This window comes from Chroicocephalus ridibundus, chromosome 4 (genome assembly GCF_963924245.1).
Source record: "Chroicocephalus ridibundus chromosome 4, bChrRid1.1, whole genome shotgun sequence".
Taxonomy (NCBI): domain Eukaryota; kingdom Metazoa; phylum Chordata; class Aves; order Charadriiformes; family Laridae; genus Chroicocephalus; species Chroicocephalus ridibundus.
This window is the reverse complement of record NC_086287.1, coordinates 58,289,775-58,309,938: the sequence shown is the minus strand read 5'-3', so window position 1 is coordinate 58,309,938 and position 20,164 is coordinate 58,289,775. Positions and strand designations below refer to the sequence as shown.

At 42.7% G+C, this 20,164-nt stretch overlaps 1 protein-coding gene across 3 annotated transcripts in view; it reads right to left on the bottom strand.

Moving 5' to 3' along the window:
- EML1 (EMAP like 1) overlaps window positions 1-20,164 on the bottom strand; it is a 131,820-nt gene that overhangs the window by 85,129 nt on the left and 26,527 nt on the right. For 2 of the 3 annotated variants that reach the window (XM_063332885.1, XM_063332886.1), the window contains exon 1: window positions 133-351. The exons of the other annotated variant lie outside the window; for it this stretch is intronic. In XM_063332885.1, coding sequence (XP_063188955.1) covers window positions 133-199 — 67 coding nt within the window. In that variant the 5' untranslated portion in view covers window positions 200-351. Of the gene's footprint in view, window positions 1-132; window positions 352-20,164 lie in introns of those variants that run through there. 3 annotated transcript variants of the gene reach the window in all.

Here is a 20,164-nt window from a genome sequence, read left to right as displayed (position 1 = left end):
GGCAGGCCCGCTCCCGGCGCTGCTTTCCCCGCGCCGGCCTCCGTCTCCGCCCCGCCGGGACGCCGGGACCCCGGCCGCTCGCCGGGGGAGGGGGGGGGGCGGCGGTAGCGGTAAGGCGGCCCCCGCCCTTACCGTTGCAGAACTGCAGCAGCGAAGAGGTGTCGTAGAGGCTGCTGTAGCTGGAGAAGCCGTCCTCCATCCTGCCGCTGGTGCACTCCCGGTCGCCCCTCGGCTGTCCCGGCAGCCGCCCTCCCGCCCGCCTGCCTCCTCGCCCACACGCTGAGGGAGCGGAGGCGGCTGGGGCCGCGGCGGCCTGCTGCCTGCCTCACTCAGTTGCCATGGCAACCCCTTCACTCGCGGGGCGGGGCGGGCCGGGGCGGGCCGCCGTCACGGCGCGGCGGGGTGGGGGGGCGGCGGGGCGGGCGCTCCCCTCAGCGGCCGCGGGGCCGGCGGCTCCCCCGCCCGGCGGAGCCCTGTCACAGCCTGGCCGGCGGGATCCCGCGGGAAGGGAGCCGCTGGCAGGGCCGGGCGAGCGCAGGGTTGCGGGGGAGGCCCGGGGCACCGCTGGTTCCAGCGCGGAGAGGCAGGGCGGGGAGCCGCGTCCTTCGGCGGGGCCGCCGCGGCCATTTCTCCTCAGCGGCCCCGGCGAGCCCCCGCCCCCGGAGCCAGGCCGCCCCGGCGCCACCGAAACCCGGCCCTGATCTGGAAGAGGGGCGAGCCCCGGTTCCCCCGGCGGTGGGAGAGGGTGTCCCGACGGGAATGCCTCTGGAACGAAGGCAGGAGTTTGGCAGCGGCCGTCGGGGCGGTCTGTGGGCCGCAGCATCCCGCCGGCCGCGGTGACACCGCCGGTGTATCCTCCTGCCGCTTCCAGCGCAGCCACGGGGCGGCTGTCACTGCGCCCTGCGTCAGCGGCCGCTCGGCTCGGGCGGGATGAGGGCTGTCGAGATAATACTGTAACTGATGCCCTCTTACAATAACAACAACGACAAAAAAATACTGTACTTTGTTATTCCATTACGTACTAACTATCTAGCTTGAAGAATATGATACACTTTTCCAATATAAGAGACTAAAATAATTTCACTCTTTAATATTTTTACCTAGGGATATTTATAATGCCCATTCATGGTGAGATGAGGGTAGTGGTACAAAACTGGTGGCTAGCGATACTGTAAAATTGTTATCCTTGTGGATATTATCCTTAAAATTGTTAGCCTTGTGGGCTTCGATTCCTGTGCTAGGGATCACAGAATCACAGAATGGCAGGGGTTGGAAGGGACCTTCTGAAATCATCTGGTCCACCCCCCCTTGTCAAAGCAGTGTCACCTAGGGCAGGTTGGACAGGAACGCATCCAGGCGGGTTTGGACTATCTCCAGAGAAGGAGACTCCACGGCCTCTCTGGGCAGCCTGTTCCAGGGCTGTGGCACCCTCAAATGTTGAATTGTCCAGTGACTGAAAGGCATTTTTCTTTCAAGCTCCTCAAGGGGCGCAAGAAAAATAATGCATTGCAAATCTATAGTACCTTTCATCTTGAAAGACACCAAAGCACTTAACAAAGCGTGTCTTCAGGTCTCAGTCCTTTCAGGAGCTTTTTGCAGGGCAGTTCCATCATATGGATCCATTTACAGGCAAGGGTTCAGTATATACGAGTCTTTTCACCCACCACTAAACCATGGTAGTGCTAACATAAAAATATGCTATAAAATTAGGCAGTGATATCAGTTCCATATTACAGTGGAGTGAAAAGTGCTCCCTCCTGAATTGCCAGTGCCAATATCGGTGGAGTTGAACTCATCTCCCAACACAAGTACTTACCCAGCCGCACAGTGCTTAACTTGTATCTGACAAAAACAACTGCAGATTATAGCTGTGGGCTGTAACATAACTGAAATTTGTGGTCATTTAATTATATAAAAAAAACAAAACAGCATGGAAGAGAAAATCACTTCAAAAATATTAAAGACAATATATTTTCTTAATCTTTTAAATGACCCACAATTCTTTCTCATCTTTAAAATTAACACGGAGCCTTTAGGTTTTCTCATGACCTTTTCATTCACAAGCCACCAAACTTTTCAAAGATGACATATTGTGGTATTGTACAAAAATTGTACAAAAATTGTACACACAGAAATGCATGGGATTTTTGGCAGACAAGTGACAATAATAGGAAAATGAAGTTCATTTTTAATACAAATTTTAATTAAGAATTTCCTTCATTTTAAAATCTTATTGCCGTGATTAGGTCACTCTTTTTTGAGCTTGAGAAGTGTTTCAATATGCTGATTTTTCACCAGCCAGAGACAGTTCCAGCACAAGTGGTGTGCTCGCCATAACATGTCAATGTTAGCTTAACCCATACCTCCTTCAGATGTGCACGTTTTGGCAAATAAATCTATGAAATCTGTGCTATCCGAAAGTATTATGTCTGTAGTAAAAAATGTGTTGTCAGGGAGAGTGCTACAAAGACAAGAGAAGTAAACACCCAGTAACTTTTACGACATCTGCCAAGGCAGAAGGAAGGACAAAAAGGGGCAATGCAGCTCCATTTCGGAAAGCGGAAATTAAAAGTCACTTAGAAACTCAAATCTAAACCTGTCTGAATGCAGCATCGTTAAAGAAAGATGCAGCATCGTTAAAGAAAGATACGACATCTGAAATGTTACAATAGATTATCCACCCAAATTAGTTGTGAAGGTGTCAGTGAAGCCCATCAGCTCACCGCGCTGCAAATCAGCTCAGTGATGTGACAGAAAATGATCTCAGCTCCAGTCTCTAGAGCTGTTATGATGCCATTATATTCTGAGGGCAAGGGTTAGGAAAAGAAAACAGTTTTATAATTTAATTGCAATGATTTTGAGACCTGTTACAATCTTATTACACTAAACTGCACCACACGGCACAAAATGAAAAAGGAATTCTCTCTGGCTGTGGGAACAATGGGACAATGGATCTGGAGGATGCACCGATGTGTCTCCGGGAATTCTGCTGGTACAGCAAAACAATGAAAACACTTCTTTTTAATGTCCATTTTTCAGTAAACTGTAGCTTTAATCATTTGTGCAGATCCAAGCGAGTGCATTGGAAAATGGGAAATTATGTAGACGGGAACACGGCATCCTGAGCAATACTGGGGGGCTGAGGCATCTGGAGGGGGTTTGTTGCTGTACAGTTGTGCATGCTTATTGTCGGCGCTGTCAGAAACTCTGTATGACATTACAGTTTTGAAAGCTGTATTTTGTAACTAACGATTTAAGTTTCATTTGCATCGAGTAACGTAATACAAATGGCTGTTTGCTAAGTGAGAACAAAAGAGCTTTTACCCATCCCTAGCTGAATTTTCAGGAGTTAATGCTCCAATTTTAGGACAAAGAAACCATGCTTTCACTCCCTGCTAATAGGCTATCATCAAATAATTTTGATGATTTATGTATTCCTTTTCCTTTTTTATTTCTGTTTCTTTTGCATTACTAATAAATACAAAAAATACCCTGCAGCAGGTTCATATCAGAAGTATTGTAGTTCATAGCTCTCAACAGTTTAGATTGGTGTAGTATTATGATGTTACAGCTAATGATACTCTCAAGTCAAGAGCGAGCTGTCCCAGTCACCATGTCCACAAGAAACAAAGAAATCTGAGTTACAGTATCCTCTTAAAATCCACTAAAATAGCAGACACTGATTATATAAATCTTATCCCTGTACTCATTACATTTCACAATAACTTTGAGAGAAAAGCCCGATACAAGCACGTTTCACCTGGCTCGTAGAGAAGGACTTTTGAAGACCACAAGTCTTACGAGAAGCGGCTGGGGTTGTTTAACTTGAAGAAAAGGAGGCTGAGGGGAGACCTTATCGCTCTCTACAATTACCAGAAAGGAGATTGTAGAGAGGTGGGGGTCAGTCTCTTCTCCCAAGTAACAAATGATAGGACAAGAGGAAACGGCCTCAAGTTGCGCCAGGGGAGGTTTAGATTAGGTATTAGGAAAAGTTTTTACACTGAAAGGGTTGTCAAGCATTGGAACAGGCTGCCCAGGGAAGGGGTGGAATCATCATCCTTGGAGGTACTTAAAAGGCGGGAAGACTTGGTGCCTAGGGACATTGTTTAGTGGTGGTTTTGTCAGTCTTAGTTTGATGGTTGGACTCGATGATCCCTTCCAACCTAGACAATTCTATGATTCTATGAAGGGGGATTTTACCTTCTGGGTCATTTCTGTGGCTCTGTCATTTGACAGTGTCAGGCTGTTTTCACCATTTTTTGACAGCTTGGACAGTCTACCCTTCACACCTGACACCCAGCTCTGTGCTGAAGGCCCTTGCCTTCAGCGGGCTTGTTCGGGGAGTGAGATGGTGGCACTTGGTAAAAGAGAGAAGTTGGGATTAGGATCTCAGTCTCAAAGCCTGGTGTGCAGAGCTGCTAAAGGCATCAGGTGTAGCAGAATCTTCTTTGCAGAGTTTATTGGAGGTGAAGGCTCAATTCACCATAGGGGCTGGAGGGGTTTTTATTTTTCTGGTGGGTGCAATGCACTTCTGCTGAACAGATCAGGAAAGCCTGGATGGCCGCTGCACGCTCTGAACCTATTTTGTAACTAGAGGAAACCTCATCGGGCAAAGCATCTAGCATCATCAGCAAATGTGCTGGTTTCCCTAAAATTTATCAGTGGATATAATTACAGCATCTACTTTAGTGTGACTAGCGTTTGAAGAGCCCCTCCAGCTTTTCAACAATTGCTCGATAGGTCACGTTTGCTGCAGTGTGATCAAAGGGAGCTGAGCTCAGTGATGTAACTCACTGTGCTTCGATTTAAGACCTTAAGACTCCATTTCACCATTTACAGTCTTACTTAACGCAGCAGTCAGTCTCTGCTTGAGCCTGGAAGGTTTGAGATTGCGTGTTTGTTCAAGTTTTGCTTTTCCTCTGTGAGTCATGGATTTCACCTGTTAAAAAACTGAAGCACTGCAACACTTGGTGCCTGGCCCCAGACTACAATCCGAAACACAAGGCACCACGCGTGTGCCTCTCCCTGCCTAAAGTCTGCTGAAATCCTGATTTAGACAGATTTTTATTTATTTATTTACTTTAAAATTTGCCCTTTCTCTTTAGTGAGCAGCAGAGATTGTTTGTTTGTTTTTTTTTTTTTAAGAGAATTTCATGCAGTGAATAAATTGTCTTTGTTCTTCAAAGGTGGCTTTTCCTCACAGCCAGACTATCTCCAGGTATCAGAGTGGGGTTCTCTGTCAGGGTCCTATCACGGGCTTGAACAAGGATTTCCTCTCCTACTGTGGGGTAGGAAAGGAAGAAGTGCCTTGCCGCCCAGTCTCCTTTGTGAAAACACTTCAACCGCTGGAATAATCGTTCATTCTAAATAGCAGGACTCCAGCGTTTCAACCACAGCAGGGGTCTTCATGAATGTCACTACAAAGCACGCCTCATGCATGTGGGAAAGATGGGGTATAAGGGGGAGGCTTCACCATTATGCCAGCACAGTCTGAGCGCATTAAAAATACAATGAAACAAATGTGGGATGAAACCATCAAAGGTATGCATGTTTTACAGTCCAAATGAAAATATGCTGCAATATGTCTGTATACATCATGTTGTGTCAAATGACATACATTGGAGTTGTGGGTTTTTCCCTGTAATTAATAAGAATATTCTTAATCATACTGCCCAGTAAAAAAACCCAAAAACATTGCTTTGCAGATTGATTAGTTTGTAAATACAAAGAGAAGGCTTTGAAGATGAAAAGAGTAATGCTTTGCACATCTATGACTCTTCCCATTCAAAGATGGGAGGCTGCTCGGCAAACCCTGGTGCTTTCAGACTTGCACTGCCTTTTTAAACTAAATGTTGTCTTTATTTTACTTACTTGGAAAATGAGAGGGAAAACATGAGACAGCCAAAGTCACACCGGGAAGTCAATGACAGAATCAGACCAGAATAACTACCAGTTGAGTGCACTAACCATTAGACTACCGTGCCTGCAAACACCGAAGGTATTACTTGTACCGTTTATTATGAAATGCTTTCAAGCATAGTGCCTGCAGTCAAAATACCCTTGTTTTTGTAAGGTCCCTTAACAATTTGGGTTCAATGCACTCCAGCGTATGAAATGGCCAGCTGCAGACTTTATATAAATATAACATTATGATACCAAACTGATAAGAAGCAAAATACACTACAGATACACAAGGATGCAAGTCCTTTTCCACCTTCTATGCAATCTGTGCTGATGGGAACAACATTTCTGTGAAGAGCTGCAATGATGGATGGCATCACAGGGAGAAATGATCCATCCGCTCTTCAAAATTACTCCTTGTAAGTTTTCATTTCTAGCTCAGCTCTGCAACCCTATTTTTGGTGGCTTCAGTCCCAAATGGAGACTGAAAGCTTCCTCTAGCAGAGCTCTTTGAGATCTGTGTTTTCAGGGGTACAAGTCCTACCTCCTGGTAGAGTTGCTTCCCTGGTTTGCCGTCCAACAGCTTTGGCAGAGGTTCACCAGTTCACCAGCCAGGGCGCAGGAGGGTCATCCCTACAGGAGCTTTCCCGCACCCACTGAAACCTCGGGGAGCCCCAGGCATGTAGGTATTGAGAAATATTTTCAGCGAGTATGAAAAAGGGATGCTTTTGTGTGGCTAGCACCACATCGACACCTCTCCTGCACATGGCTGAGATCACGGATTTTTTATTTTTTTTTTTTAGTTTTTGTGTCATGTTTATAAAGGTGTTACTATGACAATATTCCAGACGTCTATTTTATGCATATATTTAAGTCATATTTTGTTACGATTTAATATCTGCTTTATACAAAGCCACAACAATATAAATCTGTGCCTTCTGAATTATACTACAGGAGAAAAAGACTAGAGCAAACTATGATGTAGATTATTTTTTTTTAAACGGTACTTAAATAATAGCACAGCAAATTGATCATTTAAGGTGTACACAACAATTGCCGTTTTGTTAACAAAACGGTACTAAAATAAACGTTCTGTTCAATTTTTAGACTGAGCATTTTCATTTGACTGTAGCAATTTACAAGAATGTGTAAAACCCAGAAGCAGAAAACAGAATATATGTCCAAAGGGTATATGTCAGCTACACTATGAGAGAGAAGCCTCTCTACTTTGCAAACAGATCCCCATAGCGCCTGTGAACAGAGGGAGATATCTCACCACTATTTCTTACATTTCTCAGTCAGTAGAACGGTGGATTAAACTTGTGCCTTATCCAACCTGGTATTCATAATTTCCCACCTTCCCATGTCACTGTTTTACTGTTTTCAGGATCCAGCACAATTAAGGGCATCTCCTGGGAACCAATGTGTACTAGGAAAATTTACTGTCGGCCATGTAAATAATAAAGCACACATAAAAATGTATGTGTAAGATGAAGCCCCACATCCGTTCAATATATTAACGTTAGAAGGGACTAGCCAATCTCATTTGTGTCACATTCTACATTTGCTGTAAGAGGTAAAATTGGAAATTTATATTACTGGAAATTTGCCCAGATATGGAAAATGAACTATGGCAAGTGTCTTGAGAGGTAATTGGAAAAAATAGTGCATTTCTTTGAGTGATTTTAGATGTTATGCTTGCTTTTAGTTAGGGGTTTATTGGAAAAGCTAATTTGCATGACTAAACAAGTCATTGAAAGTAGATGCAGAGTTTGCCTGTAATCTTAACTTCTGCCATCACATATGCCCATTTACCGCCTCAACTAACCTATCTTAATGTTTTGCTTATCCATCTCCTGTTAAAAGAGGCAGGGGGAGAAAGAAGACAATATTCCATTTGTACGGTGTGGGTTATTTCTGCGGAGGACAATAGAAACTCCACTGGTTCAAACTCATTGAATTTCCATGAGCTTTTCCCGAGCGGGTGGAGGAGCGAGAGGGTGGAAGGCAGGGTGACCTACAAGGGATACGCAGGAAATTCAGCCCACTACACTCACAGATTCCTTTGATATCTGCCAGAGCCCAAGACCACCTACAATGAGAGATCTTCATCCCTCCCCAGCTTTTGCTTCCTCAGCCCATTTCTGCTTTCCCAGTACAAGATCCCAAGACACAACCTGGGGATGGAAGAAAACACTTAAATCATCAGCTAATCTAAACTTGGCTGGCTCGAGAAAAAAGCAATAGGGAAGAATCCTTTCCTACAGTTTTCAACATGACTTTACACTGATTTCCAGCACGGGCTGTAGCGTTTATTTTTGTGGGTAACTATAGTTTTGTTTTGGATTAAACTTTTGTATTTACTTTGGAAGAGAATTTGGCTTGGAAGAAACTTTTTTGTCCTGGTCTGTGCAATCACCCAAGGCTCACAGTGTGATCAAAGCTGTGTTGTGTTTCATGTGTTTTTGTCAAAGCAATTTCTTTCTACAGATTCATAGCAAGTAGATAAATTCAGATAAATTCCACTTTTCATCTCCTTTTGTCATCTAAGACTTAAGAAACAAAATGCAACAAAGTAAGTGGTTGAGCCAGAGAAGCTTTCACTGAATTGCCCAGGAACATGAATAGACATCAGGGTTTAAACTGCAGGATCAGGTCCATACAGTAATAAAAGATTTGGCTTTTGGGGAAAGAATGCCGGTTGTTCTTAAAACACCTCTGCCAGCTAGTGCAAGGTGTAGGATTACTAATCCTCCTCAGGGGAAGCCATGCGTGGCATTCTTCGCTTTGGTGGTGGCATTCAAGGGAGTCCTGGACAGAGGAAAAAGTAATAGGGGCAATAATGACAGTCTCTGAATGAAGCCCTGAGAAATAGCCCAGGCCCTGCCGCCTGGCTGCCAACCATCCAAGCATGAAGAACAATTGTGCGTTTGTTTCAGATACCAAGTCACCTAATTTTAAAAACGCTTCCTGATGCAGCCCTTTAATTCCTAAGTATTTCACCACCTGACATTTCTCTCTCAGGCTTTCAAAGAAGCAAGAGAAAACCAGAGCTACGAATAAGGGAAAGGAGGGAAACTAAAAGGATTTTGTCATTAGTGCAGTGATAATTCAAGAAAAAAAAGGGCAAGAAGACAAGTTCTTTTCAACTTTCTGTTGCCCAATAACCCCTCCTTGTCCCACTGCTTTCTGACAGAATAAATGCTGGAATAAAGCACAGAATGAATCTCAAAAGAAAAATATGTATTGTGTGCCATAAATTATACAAGCAGATGCAGCCATGAACGAAAGAATTAAGAACATAAAACCCCTGCAGCGTGCACTGGCTGATGAGGGGCTGGAGGTTGCCAAGGGACACTGTGTGACCACTGTGCCGTCCAAGCTGGATCTTGCTCTAAACATCAGCCTACAACCCTGTCGTGCAGGGGCTTGCCGTCTTTTTCTTCACATTCTTCTTCTTAAACAGCTCTTTTACATATCAGTAGCTGTTTAATGAATGTTTTGGCCATAACCAGCTTGTGGTGTATTTCACAGACGTCTGAGAAATCTTGCAATGAGGAATTTTGCATCTTTTCCTCAAACCATCCCTTCAGACAAGTATTCCCACATGAAGGTGAATGAGTCCCCCTAGACGAAGGGATGGGTAGAACAGGCCAAGGGCCAAGTCTTCGTCTGCTGTAACCTTGCAGAGCACTCTCAGCTTCAGCTGAAGTCTTGATTTCATTGCTTTTTGTTTGTTAGAAAAGTGTTTTTTAGCTTTATGGTGCCCTATATGGAAATAATTACAAATAACATAGCTAGCTGCTTAATGCTCATCAGAGACTTCATTCAACTAAACAGTTTTTCGGCAAAGTCCAAACTCTGGATCCAGATTTTTCACATTTACGCATCTATAATATCTCTCCATTCCTTCATGATATCTTTTATTTCAAGACATCGGCAGCTGTTTTCTTATTCAGCAATCATTTCAGTGGGGGAAAAAAAAAGCTTAGCAATATTGATGCAACTTAGTGTCATACAAGCAATTAAGAAAAAAATGCATCTCAAGGAAGTTGATGGCATTAATTTCCTATCAGTAAGATGTTTTAAAGAAAACCCATATAAGACTGTGTAAAAGGACGTTTGGACAACTTCACTCCTTTAAATGTCATTTGGTGACCATCCAAGAATAAGGAGTAAAAAATGCTTGATGCTGGAAAAGAATACAGAATACTCATGATTTTCAGCTGTCATACATGTGAATTTGTGGAAAATGATGCAATTAGAGACTAGAAGCAGAGCAAAATTTCTGTTTATGTTCAGCTCTGCCCCGCAGATCAGAACTGCTGGAGGATGGCAGAGAAAATGTCCTTTTCTCTCTTACTCGTGTCCTCCATGGGCTATGTGCTGCTCTGAGTTCACATCGTATTCAGGCAATACAATTAGGGGACAGTCTTGATATGATTTAGCATTTTCTACTTTTTCCATTCGTCTGATGAAGAGCGTTTGCTCTGTCATTCATTCACCATTTCCTTCCATGTGAAATTAGGAAATATGGCAAATGAAGACTGAAAGCCAGGGTTTTTCCATCCCTGCATGTTTTCCCTTGGAGCTCAGAAACTCAAGTTATTCCAGTGTAGAGGAAGAAGAGGAAATGTAGTAATAAAGTCCCTGGCTTCACCACAAGCCCTTTTCTGACCTGACAGGGAGAAAGTATATGGAAAGGGATTGAACTACTCAGGATAAATGTAAATTGAACTACTCAGGATAAATATAAATGAATGGCAAAAGTACGTTGAGGTAAAATCAGGAAGACAAAAGCACAAAGCCGGGACAGCAAGGTACCAAGGTGTCATTCTGCAAATGCACATGAAGAAGGCTGGGGGAGCGCTGGTCCGCTACTCAGGGGTGCAAGACAACTATCGACAGATGACATGGGAAGGTACAAGTGATAAATGACTTTTTTGGGGCTGTCTTCATTAAAGTTGCCTTCCAACAAATGTGTTAAGCCAGTGCTGAGGCTGAAAAATGTCATTAGTCATTACACCCTCCCTGCTCCGCTCCCTTCCCAGCTCCTCCCTGCCCTCCTGCATGCCACTGCCACAGCGATTTGTAAGGGCCTGCAGGGATCTGGCTGGGGGAACTGATCCAGCTGAAAATTAACCTAGAAAATAGATGATTGTTATTAGGATCAGTTAGTTCTGCAGTTTGATTCATCTCATGGCTGCACTGTATTCAGATATTTTTTTTTCAAATTAGCTAGACTTGTTAACTTCACCCTATGATGCTTAAAGTGCAGACCGATCCCAGGACGGGTAGTTACTCTTTCTGAGTCGCTGAATGTGTAGGATGTCAGAGGATCATAAATAGGAAAGCACGGTGCCTGTCTTTAAAATAGGGAAAAAAGGAGCTAAGAGATTATTGATCAGTCTGATTACATTCAATTGCTGCCCCAAAATCTAGGATTTTTTAAACAAACTATTTATAGGTGCCTGGAAGATAAAGGGGAGAGCATTCAGCTTTAGTTGTAAGAACAAAGTCTGTCAAACCAGTCTAGCCCTTTCTATGCCTGTATTGTGCTGTGGAGAGGGGAAGGGCAGTTGGTGTCATATAACCCAACTTCAGGAAGGCTTTTTGCACACTCATGACACTCTCAGAGGCAAATAAGGAAACACAGCCTTGCTGACCCCGTTATACCTGTTCCAACAGGTGTAAGACTGCTCAGGTAATTATACCTAAAAAGTGACTCAAAATGAAAAGATGTATGAAATACAATTCTGCATAGTTTTGTCCTTACTCCCATTATAGTCCACATTTTCATTAGTGGCTGGAAAAGGGAGCAGAAGACATACTTAGTAAATGTGCAGGTCACGTCTTGGGAGCTCTGCAAGTTGATAGACAGATTAAAATTTAAAAAAAAAAATATCTTGGCAGCTGGAAGGAACTTTCTGCAAGAGAAAATGAGGACCAGTATAAGGGACTACATTTAGATAGGAATTACCTGCCGGAAGGTGGGTAATAACTGGTTAGGAAATAGCTCGGCCAAGGGTAGCACACGAACCAAACATTGAGTCAGCTTTGTCATGCAGAGTGGAAAAGGCAGGCAGCATACTGGGATGGATAAATAATCCTGAAAATGTATGAAGAAATCCTTCTGCCCTATTCAGCATTGATAACACCTCAGTTGGAGCACTAAGTCCAGTTTAAATGGCGTTTAAATTGTATCAAGGAAGACTCTCATTGAGACACTAAAATAAGACAGTAAAATAAGTAATCCTTCCAACTTTCAGGGCAGTAAAGCACTGGAATATGTTGCCTGGGGAAGTTGCAGAGCATCCATGGAACGGCTCTAAAATCGTTTTAGACAAATATATATTGATGTGATATAGCTGGTCCTGCCTTAGGGCAGACTGACTAGATGAACTCCTAAGGTCTTTTCCAGCCTAGGTTTCCTGAGATCCACCTCACCGAGTTATTGTCCAGCTTTCTGGGGAAAGTAGCTGCAGGCCCACTTCCATGGTGTTTTGTCGTTGTTCTTCTGACGTGAGGTTTACGAGTAATTGGCTGGAGTGCCTCAAATAATCCCACTTTACTTAAAAAATCTCTCTCAGTTGCTATCAAGCTGAAATAATATAAATTAGGCTATTGCTCCATTTTTCTGTTTTGAAGAGACCAAATCTTTCCACCATTTAATTCATTGGCAATATATTCCTACCACCCCCAAGAGCAGCTGGTGAAAAAAACCAGTTTAGTTAATTTTACTAGAAAATAAAGTTGATATACAAAAAAATCAAGTCACTTTTCTGAGCACTCATGTGTACGGTGCTACTATTCTGGGGTCTAGTGATGGAGAATCGGGCTTTCTTCTCACTGTCACTAGTGTGTGTCGGGTCAGGTGAACACCAAGCAATCACACTCCACTACTGCTCGTTAGAAAATGAGCTGACGCCGCTTTCCCTCTTAGGAGAAGACACAGAGCAGAGCCAAAACTTGGCAAAACACCACTATCACTGTTGCAGTAGTGAAATGCTGAAAGCCTGAGCAGGCATTTGGACTGAGGTGTCCTCACCGTCCGCTTCCAAAACAATACGTGGGATGTCTGGGATTTCATTTTTCTACTCTGTTCCCTTCTTTGGATCCCCTCCTATAACGCTCATATGGGTGAGATGATGAAGTAAAAAGGCTGTTCACACTGACTGCAGTATTTGCTTTCAGCTGAAAGCATGTAATTGCAGTTTGGCAGGCAGACACGCACACCTACGGGAAGCAGAGCGCTCTCTGGGTTTGGTGCTCCTGAGCATCTGTAACCGGCACATCTGAAAATATTTTAAAGTGAGCTCAGCCTGTATTTGTCTTCATATCACGAAGTGCTGCTAGGGACAGAATCGAATGTTTGGGTGTGTTTATATTATTCCCTTTTATAAGATGAATGGCATTTATGCCTCTTTTCTCTGCATTCACAGACACCTCCACATAAAGGCATTCTGTACAAACCTTTCTCCCTTTCCCTCATAAAAGAATGACAACCTAATATGATTTATTTCTTAGCGGCACAGTCTCCTAAACAGGCTTTGAAAATGATCATTAACCTTGAAGGCTGGACCATCTATTTTCTGGACTTGCCCTTCACAGTGCTAACAAAAGTAATTTCTACAAGAGAAATTTGACTTCTACGTTATCTAAGATACACATTTAAATTCATAAAATATATTAGTCTTTTCTATATTCCAGAGCCTAAACTGCAAAGTTTAAAATGTTATCTTCACACTTACGAAACTCAGGTTTGCTATTCTGCTGAAGTGTAACAGTGTGACATTTGAGAAAGCTGTGACGTTTGGCTCTGTGTCCAACAGAGGGAGGTGTTCGGAGACACGGATTTGATCCAAACTCTTTCGAAGTTTAAGGAATTCAGCTGAAGGGGAGGGTGTGTGGGGGGAGCACACATAAATGCAAGTGGGCAACACGTATTTTACTATTGCAATTCAATTCATTTAACTGCTCTGTGAGAATTCCAGTGTGGAGTCACTGCTTACTTAACGAGCCAGACCGACTCAGAGGATTTTGGATTAGAACAACCGGGATGATTTGGTGGGAGGACTTTTAGATCAGACAGGTGACGATATCGTCTCTGTGTCAAAAAGGAACTATGATTCTCTTAAAAATAAAAAAGCACTGTTCTGTTCATACCACCTGATTGATGTAAGACAAACTCAAGCAGAGGTCCGGTCTCATTGGCAATTTGGGTTCAGTTTGAAGTTACTCGGCTGTGCCTTCCTCACAGGCAGTCACTATGGCGATGGGAAAATATTGTGAGGTATAGGAATGATGGGAATATGACTCAGTGAGTACAGAAAAAGGAATGTTCAAAAACATAACTCCCAGGAGGCACGGAGTACACTTTTCAAAAAGGCACACGAATCGAGGATGAGAATCATAGAATCATAGAATGGTTTGGGTTAGAAGGGACCCTAAAGATCATCTAGTTCCAGCCCCCCTACCATGGGGTACAATCTGGTACTGCTTTGCACCAGTATGTTCATTGGGGGACACGGTTAATAAACAATGAGACGTAGTGCTGCATATTTTCAGTCTCTCTATTATCAGCGGGAAACAGAAGCCGGCAGTGAAGGAAACGGCAGCACTCTGCCCTGCTCATTCCAGCCCCCACAGGACCGCCATGGGGCTGGAGCTGGGTTTATCAGTAAGGGGCATGTTTGGACAGACTCGGTCAAGTCGGTGTGTGACTTCCATGGCCTTCCCAAGTGGAAAGGCTTCTCCTTTCACTTGCAAAGCCACAGAGGCTTGTGGAAACCTCTGTATGAAGTTGCCCTTCTCTGCTGACCCTCGTCCTGTTGAATTGGGATTTGGCCCAAATACAAAGGAAGTAGCCCAAGGCAAGAGCCAGCCCACAGGGAGACTCTACAGATCCCTATAGAAGATCACACGAAGAAGAACTACCAGGCTAACCCAGACCTGTGCTCTGCCTGGCCCAGTATTAGATGGGCCTCAGCGTGCCACAAAAAAGGAGTTTCTAAAATAGCTTGCCCTCAAGAGAATTTTTTCCACAGTTTTGCTATTTAGTCCCAGAAAGCATGAAAATATATATATATATATTTCATAAAATCATAGAATCATAGAATGGTTCGGGTTGGAAGGAACATTAAAGATCATCCAGTTCCAACCCCCTGCCGTGGGCAGGGACACCTCCCACCAGACCAGGCTGCTCAAAGCCCCATCCAGCCTGGCCTTGAACACTTCCAGGGATGGGGCAGCCACGACTTCCCTGGGCAACATGTGCCAGTGTGTCATCACGCTCAGAGTAAAGAATTTCTTCCTAATAGCTAATCTAAATCTCCCCTCATTCAGTTTAAAACCATTGCCCGTCGTCCTGTTGCTACGCTCCCTGATAAACAGTCCCTCCCCATCTCTCCTATAGGGCCCCTTTAAGTACTGGTAGGTTACTATAACATCTCCCTGGAGCCTTCTCTTCTCCAGGCTGAATAACCCCAACTCTCTCTATATATAATATATATATATATAAATATAAATATATATATATTCCTTGTTTAAAAAATTAAAATCTACCTCATGCAGCTAATGATGGTTGCATGGCCTGTGTCAGTGCTAGTCATTCTCTGAACCCTTTATGCTTTTGGCCTCAGTGGTACTCTGACGTAGTGAGTTCCCCAGATTGATTATGCATTGTGCAAAGGCTTTTCTTTTAATAAAATTTATGTTCTACCTTTTACTTTGCTTAATGTCTCTTTATCCTTGAACTCTGAGAAGTGCCAGGTCAACTACTCTAGCTTGCTTTTTTTTTTCTATATCCCTCTCAAGCTTCCCCTTCAGTTTACTCAGATTCTTCAATCGTTTCTGCCCTGAAGGAGGAGAGAGCTTCGTTCCCTGTGGGTTTCTGGGACCTGTGGAGTTTGAGGGCTGTTGCCAAGCTTCCCCTCCTGACCTGCAAGCCGATGCTTCTTCAGGAGAAATTCCGTGAGCTGAAGCAGTCTGCTGCGCCCTTTGATCCTGCTCCCCTGAGCTTTACTCTGGGAGGTACAACTGAGCCCTGAGGCATCAACATGATTATACTGTCTTCTTTTACCTTAAAAATACTGGCCACCAGTATTGTTGCTCAGCAACGTGAAACTGTGTATCACTGCTGGCTTCATTAAACTTTAAAAATATTTTTCCTCGCCAACTCAAATAAATAATTGACGATGATTTCAGTGTATATTTAGCATGTCCATTGGAATTCCAGTAAGTAGGTAAAACAGCTTTTATACATCTAGAATTAAGAAGAAATAGCTAATACTGGGTGTAAAATAAAATGAATAGCTGAAAAAATACTTGCACTTACAAAGCAATTTGTAAATCGCTGAAAGAAGCTGTACCAAATAAATGTCAAAATGCTATATTATTCCTTTACTGAACACACTGCACCTTCTTTTTTGCAAAGATCGTTAAATCTTAATGTATGGTTTCCTACTAGAAAAGACTACAACGACTGATCCTTTAACTTCTTTATTATACATATATTTGCTAATATAGGCAATTGAAGACATTACATATGCATAAATGGAGGAGAACAGATTTCAACATACATATTTTCTGGTTGAGTAATAATGCCTGGGGTTATTAAAAATAATGGGTTGTAAAACTCAAGTGTACTTTTCGTCAACTAACTGATGGATTGCTTGTTATTCACCTCTAGCATGGGTCCCAGCTAAAATAAATTGCTGCAATCCTTATCAGCAGATTCTTTTCTATTATCCGCGTGAAGTCCCAGTTTTATCTAATTGGTGGCATTACCAGAACATTTTTCTGCAAATATAGAAGCCTCTTGGTAAATGCAATTGCTACTTTAATCCATGAGAGGCGCATTTAGATGCGTATCTGTGAGCAGGACAGAGAGAACCTGAGCTAGGGGGCTCTGGCGGTCTCCGGTCTAAATGACTGCCAAAATAAACATGAGTGGAGATAGAGGGATTAATCCCGTAATCCTTACTTAAGCAAAATTCCTGCTATCTTCAGCGAGATTCTCGCTGGGGAACAGCTGTAGAAATTGGCCTAAACTAAGCAGAAATGGGAAAGGCCAAATTCTGCCTCTGGGTGTGCACATGTGACTTGTGTAAAACCTACAGTGTGACACCCCGGGCCTGGGATAATCAGCACATAAATTCCCATCAAGCTCTACAGTGCCAAGACGTTAACGGGTATAAATACCAGGCACGTCCATACCCCCATAGGGAAATACTTCTATCCAAGAAGAATTATCCAAGAAGAACTAAGAAGAGGGAAAACAAGTGCAAACTGAAACTAATACTCAGAAATGAAAAGCTCATTTTATTAAAAAGTGTCTTCCATTTTAACCAGCCCGAGGGGTGTTTGCTGTATTTGCCTCCACTGAACTCAGAGTTATTGCCCCCATTTTCCAGCTGGGATGGAAAACCAACATGCAAAGTTAAGTGATTTTCCACAGACCACACAGCAAGTGATTAGTATCATGGGGACAAATTAATCTTGGGTGTAAATCCATAAAGATTAATGGAGCTCTAACAGGGATTAATTTGGCCCATCATCTCTAAGGATAGCAAACCAATTAGGTGATGTCATTAATCTTCTGGATAGCACAGGACTGTTTCTTAAACAATATGCAAAGAAAGGCAATAGAAAAGGAATGACCAAAGGATCCACTAAAACAGATTAACTGGCCATTCTTTGGCAGAGGATTCACAGCAGGAGCCTCAAATAGTGACAACAGCCCCGATGTGCCCTCGGGCTCCCACCCCAACTAAGACACTCTACTGCAATCATTTATTTGAGGATTGAAGCTTCGGCCCAGGTTTCAGTCACTGATTAGGTTTAAGTCTTTTCTTAAGGCAAAAAATCAAATGGAATCAAATGTATTTATTATGGCCCTGGGATCTTCAAATCTTTGGAAAACGCGAAGTGGTTAATGTCGTATGGAAAGTAGCACTTGGACGATTCATAAATTTCAAAACTTCCACTTTTGGCCTGGAAAAATGTGAACTATCCCATTAGAAATAAGTCTATGAGAAGGAAGTATTGCAAAATCTGTATAACTGACATGTTCTGAGATTTGCAAAAAAACATTTCCTTATTCATTGGTTGGGACAATATGAAATTTCCCGTTTTAAATATTGAAGATGTTCCTGATGCTTACAAAACTGTCCCACAGCAGAAGATGATCTTTCTTCCATTTGCCTCAGAAATTTTATTTTAAAGGGAAGTTAAATTAGACAGAAAGTTTTTTGTTAAAGGGTAATGACCAGCTATAACAAATGCATACAAAGCAGAGATGAACAGAACGATGAAAACTATGGCTTCCAGACCATGGTTGACGGAATTTATGGAAAAAGAACATCTGTGTCATTGGCAAGGACTAGTGTGAGGACATTCAATAGGAGATAGTGAATTTGTGCCCAAAAATTGTGTGCATTACCTAATAGGCCTGGTAAAAATGTTCCACTGGGATTTTGAAAGCAAAACTTGGCAACAGTGAGATCATTAAAACCCTGCTGCATAGAAGCCCTCATTCAAAATGCTATAATATGTAGCGAGGTTTTCATAGTTATTAGGAGAGAAAATATTCTAGCTGTAATAGGGATCTTCCCATCAATAGTTCTGCCTGAATAAGAGTTTCATGGCTAAGATTTCATAATCGGTGAAATGACTTAAAACTCCTTTCATGAGGATGTTTTTGGACAAATTAAAACCTCTTTCCTCGTTTTATGTAATGTAGGAGTTCAAATGAGGTGACATGCTCAGGCTGAGAGTACGGCTCCATTCAGGAGGGAGGATGTCATGATGCTCCCTTGTACTGCGGTAGGGAAGCAAGGCTTTGCGGGACAGGGCTTTCCGGCTTCTTTCCCACCCCAGTTCACCGGGCACTTTTGAGGAATGTAATGACACACTCTCAAGTCCATCTACGAACAAAGGATGCTAAAAAAAGACATGGAGTAAGCACCTAATCAGAATATGAAAGAAACTTGAATTCTGGCAGGGTGAGCTGAGTATAGAAGATGGCGTGGGATGGACACGTTTCTGAGTCAGTGACGATCCTATGTCAGCAGTTCGGAGTAGTAGGTACTTCTAAATGCCGATGCTCATAAGCCTAGAAATTGCAATGTGGAAATTTCATCATCCGAAAATAGTAAATAAATGTACCAGGGAGTGTTCCTACATAGTATCATCTATGTTTTAGAAGGGCAATGAAAACAACAGGAAATGCGCTTAAGGAAAAGCTGTCAAAGTAGGCCCATAATATGTAAAAAGATAAAAGAACATCCGCTTTAATGTCTTCCTTTGACAGATGGATCTAAGGAAATATTCTGAAAAATGCCTCAACACAAGCTTATGTTTCCAGAAGGCCTTTCAGACTGTAAAATGAAAATGCTTCTGTCTCACTGTTTGTTTCTGACAGCCATATTCAGTGATTATTAGAAGAAAAAGCAATGAAAATATACTTTTTTTCATAAATTGCTATTATATTGAACATTATAATTTCTAGGCAAAAAGAAAATTCTGACTATAGTGTTTCAGTAGACTAGCTCGCTTAATACTAGTTTTCCTTTCAAAAACCAGACCAGCTTTGTCATTAGTGATAGGGGAGATGGGTAATGACCATGTCACCATTTATCCAGCCTTTCTAATGCGCAAGTACACCTGCAGCACAGCATTGCAAGCGCAAGGCTATGTAACACCAGACAGTAAATGTCAAACTGTGCAAAAGCTATGCAAAACAAGTGCAGTAAATGGAAACCAGTTCCTGCTTTCAGCTCAGGCACGACCAAGGTAGGAACTGGGTGCAGGTACCTTATCTCATCTTCTGCAGCTAACGTTTGTTGTAGAAACAATATAGCAACCAACACAGCATCACAGATATTAGCTCCATGCAAATAAACTTATATTAAAAGTGGCATTTAGTGTTCAGGAGGAAAAATCAATCCTTTAGTGCTCTAATGAACACCACAGTAAAAATACCGGACATTCAAATCCGAGTCGTTTCATAAAAAATAACTCCCCACAAACAATTACAGCCTGTCTAGTTCATATTTCTTTGTTGCCCTACTTAAAACACGTGTGTCAGAAATAATTTATGAAGGGTGATAGATGCATATTCATAGTAATTACTGCTTCACAAGTCCAGCTGCAGTAAAGCTGAAAGATCTTGGAGAATAACTGTAAGAAAAGTAGTGATGGCATCTGCTTCAAGGCGCTGTGGAGCACAGCGAAGCCCAGACTTTGTCCTGTAAACACTCTA